Source organism: Lichenostomus cassidix, chromosome 3 (genome assembly GCF_008360975.1).
Source record: "Lichenostomus cassidix isolate B80296 chromosome 3, HeHo_3.0, whole genome shotgun sequence".
Lineage (NCBI taxonomy): Eukaryota > Metazoa > Chordata > Aves > Passeriformes > Meliphagidae > Lichenostomus > Lichenostomus cassidix.
Window position 1 is genome coordinate 109,032,852 of NC_139483.1, and position 15,740 is coordinate 109,048,591.

Genomic DNA, 15,740 nt, shown 5'->3' on the forward strand with positions numbered 1-15,740 from the left:
TAGTCCATGATGCAAGGGAAGTGTACAACCCTCTGCCAATTTATCTTGGAGACAGGATGGAAAGAAAGATGTACTAAGAGTTAGTGAGCAGCCTGGAGGACTGGCAGAAGAGTGTTTCTGAGGCAAATGAATGTTTGTAGAATATCTCTCAAAAGCAAGAGTAGAGAATGAATCAAGAATTCCACCCTATATGGAAACATCTCTGCAAATGAAAACATAGAATGAAACAGACTTTTATAAGTAGATTATTGCTTCAAAGAGAAGGTGCTATCTTCAATCTCTGTAAGACACAGTAGTTCCAACAACTTTATTTATTCTGAGGCCAAAACATTTGGAGTGACGGTCCTGGTCCTTGGGCCATCCTCTTCTCAGTCACTGCTGAGAAGAATCCCCTGGTTTCTGGTAACAAATTGCTCAGAAAGTCTCTACTGGCTTTTTTCTTACACTTCTGGTTCTTCCAACCCACCCGATTTTCTATATTTTTTAATTAATTTTATTCAAAGTAATAGCAAATACAACAGTGTGAGACAATAACTCCTCCCTTGTGTGTGTCACCTGTCTCAGAACTCGTCCTTTTTCCAGGATGAAATGCTCTTCCTTAAATGGTCCCACAAAGACAATGAGTTGCTTTATGAGAGCATGGAAGAGGCTTGCTGAATGTCTAGGCAGTTAAGAAAAATCTTCCACTTGGTTTTTACAGGTCCTGGATTTAGCCCTGCGACTAATGTTTCAATGGGTCAAAGCCCAAATTTGACCCATTGAAACAATTCTTTCCAAAAAATGGAAGGGCTAGCAAAGAGGAATATCCAATGTTCCCATTAAATTAATGTCATAAAGTTTTAATTGATATAAAAGAGACGTCATTATTAAAGGGAGAATTACATACATTAATATGTAAATTATGACAAGGAGGCTCTTATCATGAGATAATCAAAGATAATCACCCCCCTGAGGTACTGCAAGGAACAAGGCACAGCTGAGTGCCTCTAAATCTCTTAACAAGTACAACATTGGAGTCCTCCCTGTGTATCCTGCAAAGCAAAACCAAAGACATCCACCCCTTCATGTCAGAGAAATTCACTGGGACATCACTGGGACACCACAAGGTTGGACAGGTGAAGTCAGGATTTCATCTGAATTCTATTCTTAGAAGAGATCTGCTAAATAGGTTTCTTTCCGTGAGCTTCTAAAGAAAACTCATTTAAAACTCTTTTTTTTTTCTGCCAGTCAGAGAGAAAATTAATTTAATAAACAACAATAGAAAACTGAGCAGGGTTTAAAAAAAGACCTCAAAATCATGAACAAGCAGCTGTGGCCAGTTGTAACTAAAATTCCACTGTTATCCATGTTATTAATCTGTTAACAACCTGGTAGCACCCAAAGGACTTTGTCCAGCTGCCTAAAGAAATAATGGAAGAAGATCATATTTACTGCATAAATAAAATTACGTTTTTTTCAGTACTTTTCATTCTCAAGTAAAAAAAGTAGCACTCTGTGTTCCAAGCAGACCAATGATGCTGAGAGATAGCAGAGGAAACTGAAGTATTACCTAGGATTGAAACCAAAGCTGGTGTTCCCTCTCATTTTTCTCAGATCTCTAAACTAAACCCACTCGCTCATGGTTAAATGGCATTAAATGCAAAAGGGGCATGGGAATTTGTATAAGAAAAGCTTGATTAAACAAAAATCATGATTCCTCTCAAAAAGTCAGGTTGGGTGAAATTCCAAGATTTTTCTGAGACCATATCAATCTTGGGAAAAAATATGAGTAGGAAAAAGATTTGCACTTACCTTGTGCTTCAGCCTTCTGTTTTAGTGATTTAGCTTTCACATTCGATATTGTTTTTGAACAGATATACAGAATTATGCATTACAGTGTGAAACCTTTTAACAGTTTCTAATTAAAATAGAAAAAACAGAGCCGTTGTTTCTAATTTTAAAAAAAATCTTCAAAACTTTCATGCTGAAGTGAAAAGACATTTGGGAAAAAAAAAATCATGGAAATTGTTTAGGTTGCAAAGACATATAAAACCACTAAGTTCTTCAACCCAACACTGCCAAGCTCAGCACTAACCCTTGTTCCCAAGTGCCACATCTACCTGGTTTTTAAAACCCTCCAGGGATGGTGACTCCACCACTGCCCTGGACAGCCTGTTGCAGTGTTTGAAAACCCTTTCAGTGAAGAAACTTTTCCTAAAATCCAGTCTAAACATTCCCTGGCCCAACTTTAGGCCACCCCCTCTTGTCCTGTCTCTTGTCACTTGGGAGAAGAAACCAATACCCACAGTCTATTCCATTTACTTTTATTTGTTCATAACTATTATTTTTACTTACAACCTATTTAAAATCCAAGCTTTCCCCAAGCTGCCATGGAGCAGAGGCTGTTCTTCAGGTTGCTTTCTTATTTCTCCAAATTCATACTAAAATGTTGCTGTGAGACTTAAGAGACATTGAAATATTTCCTGCAGTTCTTACCTTTTGCCCAAGGTGTCCATTTAAAATACTATGAGAAACAGAGGTGTTTCCCAGGCTTTCCACGATGTCAATGCCAAAGTCTTTGCAAGCAGAAATCCAGAAATGCTGGAGTTCAAGGTTCCTACTACTGAAAATCTACATAAAAAGAAAATAAAGGAATAATTGTCATCATCATCAAATCATAGAGTGGTTTGGGTGAGAAGGAGCCTTAAAGACCAAATCATTCCAGCACCTGCCATGGGCAGGGACACCTTCCACTATCCCAGGTTGCTCCAAGCCCCATCCAACCTGGCCTTGAATAATTCCAGGGATGGGGCACCTAAAAGAAGGAAGACTCTTTCTAGAGAGGGCCCATGGCAAGTTTTTTGTGTACTCTAGGTCAGTCACATGCAAAGAAATTACAAGTTAGGCAGAGGGAAAAAACCAAACAAAAACCTGCAAAACATCTTTTTGTTTATTCTCTTCATACAAATAATCCTTTCCAGAGAGAGAGAGTGCATCAGCCCAAAAAATCACACTGAAAATTGGACACCCTCAGAGGAAGAGTCATGGGATGGGTGAGGCTATAAAACATTCCTTACAGAGGGACACATACAAACTGTTCAGGTCATCAGACAGGAATTAATGGGATCACAGGGTTTGGAAAGCTGTAAGTATGGGGGAAAAGGTGGTGTGGCTTTTTTAATCAGATTAATTCATAGTGAGCTATATCAGCTGGAGAACCAAGCTAGACAATTTCAAAAAAATTAAAATGCACCATTTTAACAAGAAAGAAAAAATTCCTTGGAAACCATCAGTTCTATAAAGGTAACAGATCCTCTACCAACTGCAATCTTCATGAACAGCTTGGATCCATTCAGAGGATTTTTTATTTGGCAACATGATCTTGTGGAAGGTTTCTCTGCCCATGGCAGGGGTTTGGAATGAGATGATCTTCAAGGTCCCTTCCAACCCAAACCATTCCATGATTCCATGATTGCAGTGGCAGATAGAGGGTAGATCACTACAGAGGACACCAGCTACTGGTGAAAGGAACACTGATTCTTTACTGGAGCAGCAAAAAGAAATGAAGTTTCTGTCTCTTTCATTAAAATAGGAGCCTCCAGGTGAGGGACATGGACAGGCACAAGAGCTTTACTGTGACTGTGGCCTATTTGCAGCCTTAAAGATGAACTCACTGTGGAGGTGAAATACCTGGAAAGATCCTGAACATCACAGAAGGCAATGGGGACAAACATACCTGTGCTCCCCCGTGGCAACTCCAGGCTGTGAAGTTGTTGAACTCAACACGACTGTCTGGCAAATATTCTGGGTACACCAGCAACCCAGACCTGGTCAGGAAAGAAAGCCATGGAGATTGTTCCTTTACTGGTGAGCAGATTGTTCTATTCATCACTTTGATATCTAAAATCTTATATATGTAACAGTTTTCTGCATGAGACTTTATTTCTTAAAACCAAAACCAAAAACTGATGGACCATTTTAGGCATCTAATAAGGACTTCAAATTTCTTTTCAAGTATTCTCAGTGTTAGTCCTGTCAGGGCTAAAAAGGAGTGTGCAGTGCCACTGAGAGGTTTTCACTGCAAAACACCTTCCCATGCTCGTGAGTTTTCAGCCAGCATCACCTTCAGATAAGCCTGGCATGAATCTGGACAGATAACCTTTATCTTGGATTCAGCCAGCTTGGAGTACAGCCCAAAGATATGCATTCATAAATGCAGCACTCGGTTGGACCTTCTCAGAGATTTTAAATCCAAGTAAATATCCAGATTAACTCAATATTGAGGTACCTCCATCCATTGTTTTTCATTACAATGCCATTTTTAAATACTCCTTCTGTTTTAGGGAGGTACTGGTTAAAGCTTTTTTCAACAGCTGTTCCTGGATACTACAGGAACAATTGTTGCATGAAATGTCACAGAACCATGGAATCCCAGAATGGTTTGGGTTGGAAGGGTCCTTAAGAGATCATCTCCATGGGCAGGGACACCTTCCACACTGATTCTGCCCTGCTCCAGACAACTCTGCTTGCAAGAGAGGAGGACCTCAGAGTGTACCAAACTGGGGGAAATGTCCTGAAAAGAGGGACAAGGGCTTTTCTGCCCACCACTGCAATTAAGGTAGGCACAACCATTCACTGAAGGAAAATCTCTTTAACCAAAACTCTCCAAGTACCTGGTGCAGGAGTGAGCTGTGTTCCCACTGAAGGACAGGAGAGGCACTTTGGATGGTCCCTCAGGGGAGAGATGAAAGAAATAGCCACACCCAGCACCACACACTGTGTTACCCTGTAGAGAGGAATATATGACTGTGAAAAAATATTACCACGTATTTCTGGAAATTAAAATCAATTGAAGAAACACACAAATTAAAATCTCAGCTGGTCCATTCAAATTCTGGTAAACTGGCTGGTAGAAACCAGTGCCTCATTTCTGTGTCCCCAGTCTTACCCTGTTTTCACTTTGACCCTAAGTCAGTCTTAAAAATACCTGTTTTTAAGCCAGAAAAGGAGGACTGGCCAAGCAATAGAGAAAAATGACAGAAAATGGTGTTGTCACAATTCTTCAAGAAGTAGGTAAGAAAAAAATGTGTGGAAAACTTTTATTTATAATCTCTCTTCCATATAAGAAACAAATTTCAGGAAGGAGAGGTAAATCACAAACTAATCTGTTTATTGATTTACTTCTCAATCTGGATATTTATCTCCCAAAGCAAACACGGAATAAGGAAATATAGGAAATATTTGCATTGAAAAAGAGAGACCCCTATGAGAAAGCAGAGAACAACACCTTCAGGATATGTCAGTGGCTGAACAATTAAACTTGCTTTATTTTACCTGTGGTAAATAATGTGGTTTGGAACATTTTAAACAGAGTAAATGAATAACCATGGGGAGATGTGCTGTAAGTTAATGTCATTAAATATCTCTTAATGGAGAAATTATGAGAAATTCTACATTTTACATTTGAGTTACATTCTTTGTGTTGCAAGAGGTAAAAATAGGTGGATATAAGGTCAGACAGCTTGTAAAATTAGGAGTTTGGTACTTACAGAATCTGCAGTAAGTGGGTTTTATGAGTTGTATTCAGTGTGTTCTAAACTTTTCTACTCTAGGACAAAAAAACTGCTCTTGCCAGCTTAATTTGGAGAGCAGCCAAACCTACTTGGGTTTGGATGGTGTCCATAGAGCCATGTTTTCATGTGTGCACCTGTGCATGGTCCTTCTCACCTGCCTTGGGTGTATGAAAATTTGAAGTCTGGGCCACTAAATTTAGTCTCCCTTTCTAGGAAAAAAAATTCAGGCATAGGCATGTCCAGAAGGCAATGCTTTTGGTCTATCCTTAGACAAAATTAATTGCTCTCTGGAGGTATCTGGCTCTCTAAGGGGGTCTAAGATGACCTTTTCTGCAGCTCTAAGGAGGGCTTGTTCTCTAAGATCAGGTCTGACACCACCACTCCCATTCATAGGTCACCGGACAGAGTTAAAATACTAATGACTTTTTGGTCCCTGATGGTCCAAATCAAAGCTGAGCCTGGTGACCTCGAGGTGAAACCCTCCATATTCCAATTACTTTCTTCTGACCCATCCAAGTGTGCTCCCTGCAGTCCTGATCTCTGACATCTGTCAAGGAACAAAGCACTGAGACCCAAAGCTCTTCTTTCTCTATCCCCTGGTAAAACTGCTGCTTTTTCTGAAAGTGCAGCCACAGACCCTTTTCCTTTAACAAAACACTTCTGCAGTCCAGTCACATCATTTCCAGGATATTTTACTTGCGACTCCAATCGTGCATTCTACAGATGATTCATAAGGAAAAAAAAAACCTTCATATTTATTCAGCCAGCTCATGGCTGGAGGGCAGGGGTTTTAGGCAAGCAGGGAATTTTGTGTGGAAATCAATTCTTTGTGGAAGTCAGTATATTACGAATGTCCATGCAGCCAAAATTCCAGAGAGAAATTACCTCCCTGAGCATGCCAAATACCTGGAGGTATGCACTGCAAGTCACTAAAATCAAGTGGCTGACGGTTTAAGTGTCTCTTAACCGCACAACTCCGCTGGTGTAAATATTTCATTAATTTCTTTTAGATAGCTGGGACTCAAACTGTTGACCTTAAAGATGACATTAAAGCTCTGGACAGTGTTCACAGCATCACTGCCACAGTTCCAGAGCTGGGCAGGGTGTGAGTAGTACCTACAATGTTCCTGCTTCAATGTGGGCTCGCTCTGCAGGAAAGGGTTTGGAAAAGATCTCAGCAGGGATAAAACAGTGGGAAAACAGTCAGTGCCAAACAGATGCAGCCTCACCTCTTTGGTGCCGTGGAGAATGGCTGGATGGGAAATAAATGCATTTACCAGCAGTATGGCAATCAGTCACTCCTGTGACATAGGGACACCGGCTGAGCTCCTCCCCTTTCATTCATCTGAGCTGTTTGCCAGTCCTCAACACCACGGCAAGAAAGGAAAGGGAGGTTCTTGCTGGATTTCTTAAACCCAGTCCATATGTTGCTATGCATGAGCACTGCATGCTGGCTCTGGGATTTCAGGGCATTGAATGTTTATGGATTGGAACAACAAAAAGTCCAAAACTCACTAGGCCCGAGAGAGCCGAGAGAGCCAAGAGAAGAAGTTAAAAACTTACTTTTTAAATTATTTTTCCTGCACAAAAAAAGAAAACCGAGGATATAGGGCAGATGTTTCAGTGAGAAAAGAGCCAATATCACAGAGGAGCATCTTCAGTTCCTTGTGCTAACAGCATTTAAAAGTCAAGAAACCAGCCTGCTAATGAGATTGTCTGTGACTCTAAAAGGTGATAACCTGGGTTTACACACCGTGCTTAAAAAAAATTTTACTAACCTTGTAATAATCAGTTTGCACTCATACTGTGCAAGTATAAAATTTCATCCAACAGCCTGAGTCACCAGTGCACTCAACAGCTTAAGCCAAATGGAAACCAGTGGGAATTGGGTCTCCAAAAGTCTTTGTAGGCTCAGGTTTGAGTGACTGCTCTGTCCCAGTTTCTATACCATTTAGGATGCCACTGAATTTCAAGGAAATTTAAGCTCTTCAGCCACCAATGCAAATTTAGGCTCCAAAGTAAATTGAATAGTTATGAAAATATTACTGTAGGTCTCACTGTGGAAAGGCTTACCCCATCCTGCACAGAAGATGTTACACAGTGTGGACCTAGAGCTCTCTGGCTGTCTTAGCTGCAGTCCCTGCCTTAAAGGTTGCAGCCAATTAGTTTAAAACCAGTAATTGAAAGTGAGAAATTTGAAAATAAGCAAAAAACCCATAAAACTAGTAAACAAAGACTGACAAACACCTAAAATTAAAACCTAAATGGGGAACATTTATTCTGTGTCCTGGCCTGGAAATCAGGCAGGTGGAAGATGAGCCTTTCCCATTATATTCTTCAAATTTCCCTATTAAATTAAGATTATAAATACCTTAAAAGCTTGAGTAATTTGGTGAGATAAAAGGTGCTAAGACTCTACAACATCTTAATGCTGGTGCTGGACCAGCAGCCCTTGAATTTAGTGATAATTATTGCGCTAAGAAAAAGTCCATAGTTGTTTTGCTTGGGAGAAGTGTGACTTTTTCTCTCAAAATCCTTGGACTTTGCTGTCTTCCTAAGCACTGCTTGGCCCTGTTGCACAGTAAGTGCAATTAATAACAATTTTAACCTGAGCAACTTCTTCGTGTTTTCCTTTTGCTGCTACAACACCTCAAATATTCCACTCCTCAGGACAATGAGGGTTAACAGCAACCCTTTAAGGACCACCTGCTACCCTGCCTGGAGCAGCACATCTCTGGAGGGCAGAATGGACCCCCAGATATTGGGGTACACAGCCATAAATGCAGCTTTGTATCTGTAAAGATCTGTGAACAGAGAGGGATAAATAAAAGTGCTGAAAACCAGCACAGCCAGTTCCCAGGAACCTGTGGAGGTAAATTGCAGCAAACCTTTTCAAAAGCTGAGCCACTGGCGATGGAGTGAAAGGCTCCAGGGTAAGTCAGTGCACGACAGCACAAAACTCTGTGTTTAGTGGAGCTGAAATTCTCATGATCCTGCCTAGCTGTTGTATTTTTAAACCATATTTGATGGCCTTAAAAATGATAAATACGCCCTCAAGGGAACTGTAGAAAAGTTCTCTGCTCCTTCCTCACACTACTGTCTTCACAATAACATAGGAAATGTGTTGGTCTCTTTTTCACCTTCAAATTTAGGTGCAAATCTTTCCTCCTGGAGCAGAAGACCCCGAGGCAACTAGGTCTTCACAAACAGTAATTGGTTTGGTTACTGGGGGTTAACAATTGAACAGGTTGGGATTATTTTTTTAAATGAAAATATGCATTTTTCACTACTGAAAGTGTGGTAAGAAAGGTCAGATTCAATGAAATTCCTTAAAATAACTGGGAAGGAAAAGTGGTTTGAAGTTGATGAAAATCATATTTTTCCACGAAACACATAAAAGTGATTCTTTATTCTGAAATGTAAGACCAAACCAGAGGATGAACTAAGAGAAAGCATCAGAGAATTAGTGAATAAAAGTATTTCTACTGAGAGCAGCTTTTTGATGTGAGGTTCTTAAGCTGTTAGCTCTTAAAAAAAATGGTGGTTTATTACCATTTAGAATAGAGAAACTTCATTTCTTTCAAAATCAATGTCATTTTCATAGCACAGGGAACACCTTTACCTTCTCACCCTGGAATCCAAATCTTGGACTGTATGTACAATGTAATTTTAAATCCAGACAGAGGTGCATTTGATATTGATGGATTTTAGTGTGTTTGTCACCAGTCCATTAAAATTGAGGGATTTTTTAATAATGACAGAAATTCTAGAGAAGGTGAGACTAAACTTTTTCCAAATTTTCTGAATCTGTGGGTATTATAAAATAAAACAACCTTTCAAAGTACCTCAGGATGAATGATCTCACTGTAATATTCCATTCCACTAAAACACAACAAAATTTTCAGTAATAAATTTACCCAGGAACATAATTTATTTTGTAATATGCACTTGTTTCAATATCCCATCACAAGCACAGGTTCTGACAGCTCAGCCAAGAAATACATATTGTGTATGTGATCTCCCAGACAAATGAAGCTCTGTGTCTTTCTGATATCTTTGATTAGGAAGGAAATGTTATGTTTTATACCAGAACTTCTCACCCTGATGTGGTTGGCAGGAGCTCTGATGTAGATCCCTGCTGGTGACAATGTCTCAATGTTGGATAAACCATCAGTTCCAGAAAGGCCAATCACTATGTTGTTACTGACTCTGTTCTCCTCTTCGAGTCGCTCACCTTTAAAAGAAAAAATTATGAAGAAAAGAAAAAAAAAAGAAGGATAAAAAAGAAAAAAAATAAAGAGGAAGAAAAAAGGAAAATAAAATGTAAATGTACACATAGCTGGAAACCTTCGATTATCATGATTCTCATTTCAATATACACAAGTCCAGGTGTTCACATCTATTTCCCTGAACCAGCTGTCATATGTACTATATACACCAAAAGTCATATGTTCTGCACTGCAAGTTTATGGTGAAAATAAATAAAATATTTATTGTAAAGTAGATTTACAGTTGGGAAAAGAGATTCAGAGGGGTTCAGAGCAGGAAAATGGCTCCCCTATGCACACACAGGCATGCTCCTGGCAGTACTGGAATTCAAAGACTTCTTTATCTCCCATCTCCATTTATTGCCCTACTTACAGGTAAGAAAATTTCTAAACAGACTGAAAAACACCAATGCAACTCTGCACACAAAAGTGGGGAGTTGTCCCCCTAAGCAATGGAGTAGGAGAAAAGAAAGGGGAAAAATCAATTAACCAATTGAACAGACAACTCAGACCTGTGGGGTGCCCTAGATCTAGCAACAATATAAAAGTAGGAAGAAGAAAACAAAAGAAATACCTTTTTAAGTTACATCTTAAAGACATGGGCTGCCCAACAGCAAGAAGTGGACAGTCCCATGCAAGCCAAGTCTGAATAAAGACACATCAACAGGACGAGAAGAAATGACCTCAAATTGCTCCAGGGAAGGTTTAGGTTGGATATTAGGAAAGATTTCTTCACCTAAAGGTCAGTCAGGCATTGGAAAAGACTTCCCAGGTGGAGTCACCATCCCTGAAAATGTTCTCAGCCATGGAGATGTGGCACTTGGGGACATGGTTCAGTGGTGGGCTTGGCAGGGCCAGTTCAGTGGTTGAACCTAAAGGCCTTGAAGGTGTTTTCCAACCTCAATGACTCCATGATTCTATCACCATCAATGCTGCACTTTTGGAAGCAGAATTCAAAGTGGAATTTTGTGTAGGATCTACATACAAGACATTCTTTCTGGCCTCCATCAGGACCAAATCACATCCATTTAGTTTTGCTTATCCAACAGAAGTTATTACCTTCAAATACACCTGCCCAAGTTACATTCATGATACAGATCCCTTCCCAAATCATTACTACTCCAAACATAAGCCACTTCACAGGACAACCTGTGCCCTTTGGTTTTGGGGATAACAGTAAATACTTTTAGCCTTCCTCAGTCTTTATAGCCTTTCTCAATTTTTTGGAACAAGATACATTTAGGAAATATTTCCTTTCCAGGCTGTATATACTAGTAACAATGCCACTAACAGAGCATGAAGAGGATCTTAAAGAAGTCCTTTTAACAGCCATACACATTTTTTAGGTTTTGGCTTCCAAGCTCAGAGCTGGTATGTCAATAATTTTAAGCCCAAACTGAGGTTTTGTGCTTGTCTTGCAAACCCTCTGAAAATAAGGATTTTAGGTGAAGTCACTGAGAAAATCCAATTCCAGACCTGCAAAGAGCCAGCTATAATAAATATTCCTTCACAGGCAACAAAATTATATATAAATTCATGCATCAGACCCTCTGGAGCTGCTGACAGTGAAGCCATTAAAGGCATCTTGGGGATGAGGTGTACTCAGGCTGAAACTTCAGCTCAGTCCAGAGTCCTTTAACTCAGACACAGGTCCCAGCATGAGTGAGCCAAGGGATGCCAGCAGCTTGGAGGTCCTGCTCTGCTTCCCCAAGGTTTCAAGGGCTCTGTACATCACCTTGGGAGAGTCCTTGCACCTCTCCAAGCCAGCTCTCTTCATCTGCAAGATGTGTATAATCACACTGGGTTTATAATCTCCCCTGTTTCAATCATGATATATCACTCTTCATTATGTTTATGCACAGCACCCTCCACAGGGACCTGCTGTGTGTGGGGAGCTGCAGGATCAGGACTGAAGGCTTTTTCTTTTCCCTCTGTTTATCTCATAATGGGTCATTTTTATCCCATCTCTTATGGAAAACAAAAATCAAACTATATCTTTAGGTATTCAGGCAACATGAGATCCCAGCAGAAGATGCTGCAAGTCAGTCTCCTGATGGTTAGTTAGGAGAAATATTTTGTTGTTTAACATTTTTGTTGCTCCAAGCTCCAATTTATTTAAGTGCTAAATCCTCTGGTTAACTTTTAGCATATGCTTTCATTCCATTATCTTCGACATCAAATGACTGAAGTTAAAGGTAATATGCTCTTAAATGCTTCACTGAGCTGGGATCTTAAATATTGCATAATGGCACTTTCCCAAAGACAGACGAATCAATCCTCTAAAAAAAAATCTACTTTTTTTTCACTGAAAAATAAGGGATCCAAATCAAGTGAAGACTGACATGATGAAAGAGAGCTGGTCAAATGGAAATAGCTGCTAGGAGCTGTGTGTGGAACTGTGGGAGCTTTATTCCAAATTCACTGACACCAGAAAATGCAGAGGATGTGATTAAAGTTCTCAGAGTGCAGTTAAAAATCTGTCATTCTTTCCTCCAAAGGCGTTTTCACACAAATGGGAATCAGCACAGGTTGCTGTTGTATGTAGAGTAGATAATTTCCTGCTTCACTTACCCAGAAGAAGCCCATGGCCTGAAATGTTGTAGAAAACATTGCTGTCCACAGTGAGGTTGGAGATCCCAGTCAGATGGAGACCTTGGCCAAAGGAGTCCAGAACACAACAGCCACGGATGTAAGAGTCTGGAAAGAAATGAGTGCTGAGAGCAAAAATCGCTCTGCAGATTGAGGGCAGGGATCTTCTACTCCTTCTCTAGCCAGGCATGGTGACATTCCCACCATCCAGATCCTGGCCAGTGCTGCCTTCTGCCACCAGGAAGCCCTGATCCTCACTCAGTGGTGAAGATGGCACAGGAAATAGGTGTTCCTGTCCATGGCAGGGGTTGGAATTAGCTGATCTTTAAGGTCCCTTACAAACCAAACCATTCTGTGATTCTGTGAGAGGTATAAGTGTAGCTTAGCTGGAGGGGAAAGTCCCATCCAGCACCCTTGAAATATTTTTTGAGCCCACCTAGCTTGCTCCTATCACCACCAGTCTTCAGAGCCCTCACTGCCACTCCCACAGAGATGAATTTGGCACTTAACAGTGACAAAGTCAAAAGAACTTAATATGTTCCTTAACTTCTTGGCAATAAAATTAAATTTGGGTCCCAACAACCAGCCAGCCCTGAGCCACTTTGGGGCTTCCTTGTGGCGTATTAGTGCACTAAATTACAGAGTTATTCTCTTCTACATCAAAAGAGCAGTGCAGCATAAAAACAAAACATTATTTTAGGAAGAAGCAGAGATACAAAGGAACTGAAGCAGCTGAAACCACCCCATCACTTGGGCTTAGACTAAAGGTGAGGGGGTTTTTCTCTCATTTAACAATCCAATTTGTCAACTGGCCCAAGAGCCAAGCAGGTTTTGTGGGCATCTGCCCCAGCTTTGGGCAGAAGAAGGTGGATACCTCTGGTGCAGCAGCTCACCTGCCATCCAGGTGTTGCCAGTCACAGTCAGGGCACTGCAGTGATGCTGGAATTTTTGGCCCACGTGGCGGAACTGAACTCCCTCCAGCTGGAGCTGACTCGCCTCTCCCTGGAAAGCCTCCACCACCACGATGGCTCCCAGGTCCCGAGAGCCCAACTGCCTCTCACTTCTCTTGTACAAACACCCAGAGTGACCTAGGACACAACCCAGAGGCAGCTGTGAGTGGCACTTGTCCATGGGGCCAATGGGATGTGCAGAGTGAGAGCCACCACCCTGACCCTGTGAGAGTCCACCTCCAGCAGGGATCTGAAACATGGGCCCAAAGATAGCGCAGGCAAACATTTCTGATGCTCCCTCTAAATACTTTCATGGTTTTTTCCCTAAAGGTGTGGTCATTTTAGAGGGAAATATATCAAAACAAGCAGGAAGTTGTAGTTTTATGTCTTGGAAAGTTCCTTGCATTTAATTTTAGATAGTCCTATGCATGAGGAAGATGGATTTGACACTGGTGTACCTTGTGTAAGGTTCTTGATAAGGAGATCGGCCACAGATGTATAGAACTAAACTGAAATGAGACATTTAGGGTTTTTTTAAAACTCCCATTTCCTGACTCTCCCTGAAGATGGATGGGGAACTGCTACTACCAACAATTTCAAGACAGAACAGAGATTAGGGAGAAATTCTTCCCTGTGAGGGTGGGGAGGCCCTGGCACAGGCTGCCCAGAGAAGCTGTGGCTGCCCCTGGATCCCTGGAAGTGTCCAAGGCCAGGCTGGACAGGGCTTGGAGCAACCTGGGATAGTGGAAGGTGTCCCTGCCCATGGCAAGGGGGTTGAATGAGATTATCTTTAGGGTCCCTTCCAACCCAAACCATTCTGGGATTCCATGATATGACAAGAAAAGCAGATCATAGGGCTGGGTAAAATTCCTGAAAGACACTCTCCCATTGGTGTGAGATATTTTGGTATGAGGAGATTCAGACTATGAATGTGTTGCTTGGGTTTGTTCAGTGGAAGTGCAGAGGGGAGCTCAAATTCCAGCACTGCCTGCTGATGCCCAGTTATGGTAATTTTTCTTTTAAAGAAGGTAAATTAACCACAAAAAAAAACACTGCTCACTCCTCTTCTGGTGACTCCTCTGAGAAATCCTCCTTTCCTTTAACTCAGATGAAAACCTCAAATGGTTCATGCATTTCAGAGCCTATATTTATGAGTTCCACACAAAATGGACCATAAATCCATGAGTTATATAAGCAGTTGGCTGCTGGATATCAAATGAAGTCTTGTGTCACAGTCTGAAAGCCCAAGGCATTTTTTTTTTAAAGGAAACCTTACACCTGGGTTGCCAGATAACCTAACTCTCCTCACATTATAATCGCTGTGTCTGATTCTGCTTCCTCAATAGATGGTGTAAATCAGTAAGTCACCTGTCAAACTCCATGGCATTTCATGCAGGTAAAACTAAAGGAGAACTGATATATTTAACATTTTCTCACCAGTGATACTTCATGCATCACCTGTTATTTTTTTCTTGGCATCCCTAAACACTAAACAACATCTCAATATTTTACGCTAAAGAGTACAAACAGCATTGGGCTGTTTTGTTTTTCCTTCTTCTTAAAGTGACTAAATAGTAAACACAATTAAAAATTTAATATATTATGTACACTGAAACATGTTTTCAGAAGATACTTTCTTTTCTACACCCTTAGGCTCAGGCAAAACTAAAGGGTCTTTCCCAAGATGGCTTGAAACAACAATGTGAAAATAATACATCTGAGATATTACAATGAAGTGCAGTTCAACTCCCAAGACTTCACACTTCAATGTCAAACAGTGTTTGGAAAGACAAACTCTCTTTCCTGGCATTGGAATGTCTCAAAGTTATCCTGGGAAGACAGAGTTCTAACACACAGTGATGCTGCCACAATGGAATTTCAATGGAGCAGTTTTCCCCCTCAGTACATTTCTGTGAGAAAAGACCTCCTCACCTGAATTTACACAGTGCCTGAGGTGGGACATCCTCTCCAGTGTGACATTTCCTTGAACAACAACCCTTCTGCTGAGCAGTGCCACCACAGCACTGGAAGGCAGACCTTGGCCATTCCCCCATCCCTCTCCAGCCCTGTGGGGGTACCTAAGGAAAGACAAAACACAAAGGCCCAAAAGCATCTGCAGATGGAAAGAATTATGATTTATTGTTATTTATGTTTATGACCACAACCTCCCAAATTCAGAGCTGGTTTCAGTCCTTTTCTCACTGTGAACAATGGCACATCCAGTGCCATGTCTGGTGTTTATTTTCATTTTTTTGTCTTGCAAATGCTCAAACCTTCCTTAGATTATGTTTATAACGTTAAATTATATTATTAGGAAAAGAGTTTTCACCCAGAGGGTGGTTGGGCACTGGAACAGGACCCCCAGGGAAGTGATCATTGCC

The 15,740-nt window shown here is 40.9% G+C and overlaps 1 protein-coding gene across 3 annotated transcripts in view; it reads right to left on the reverse strand.

Annotated features, from left to right (window-relative positions):
- Positions 1-15,740, reverse strand: part of PKHD1 (PKHD1 ciliary IPT domain containing fibrocystin/polyductin) — a 233,383-nt gene that overhangs the window by 115,555 nt on the left and 102,088 nt on the right. For all 3 annotated transcript variants that reach the window (XM_085057091.1, XM_085057090.1, XM_085057092.1), the window contains exons 40-46: positions 15,292-15,437; positions 13,303-13,497; positions 12,392-12,517; positions 9,653-9,786; positions 4,653-4,765; positions 3,716-3,806; positions 2,476-2,610 (exon numbers count right to left, since the gene is read on the reverse strand). In XM_085057091.1, the coding sequence (XP_084913217.1) occupies positions 2,476-2,610; positions 3,716-3,806; positions 4,653-4,765; positions 9,653-9,786; positions 12,392-12,517; positions 13,303-13,497; positions 15,292-15,437 (940 nt within the window). The remainder of the gene's footprint in view (positions 1-2,475; positions 2,611-3,715; positions 3,807-4,652; positions 4,766-9,652; positions 9,787-12,391; positions 12,518-13,302; positions 13,498-15,291; positions 15,438-15,740) is intronic.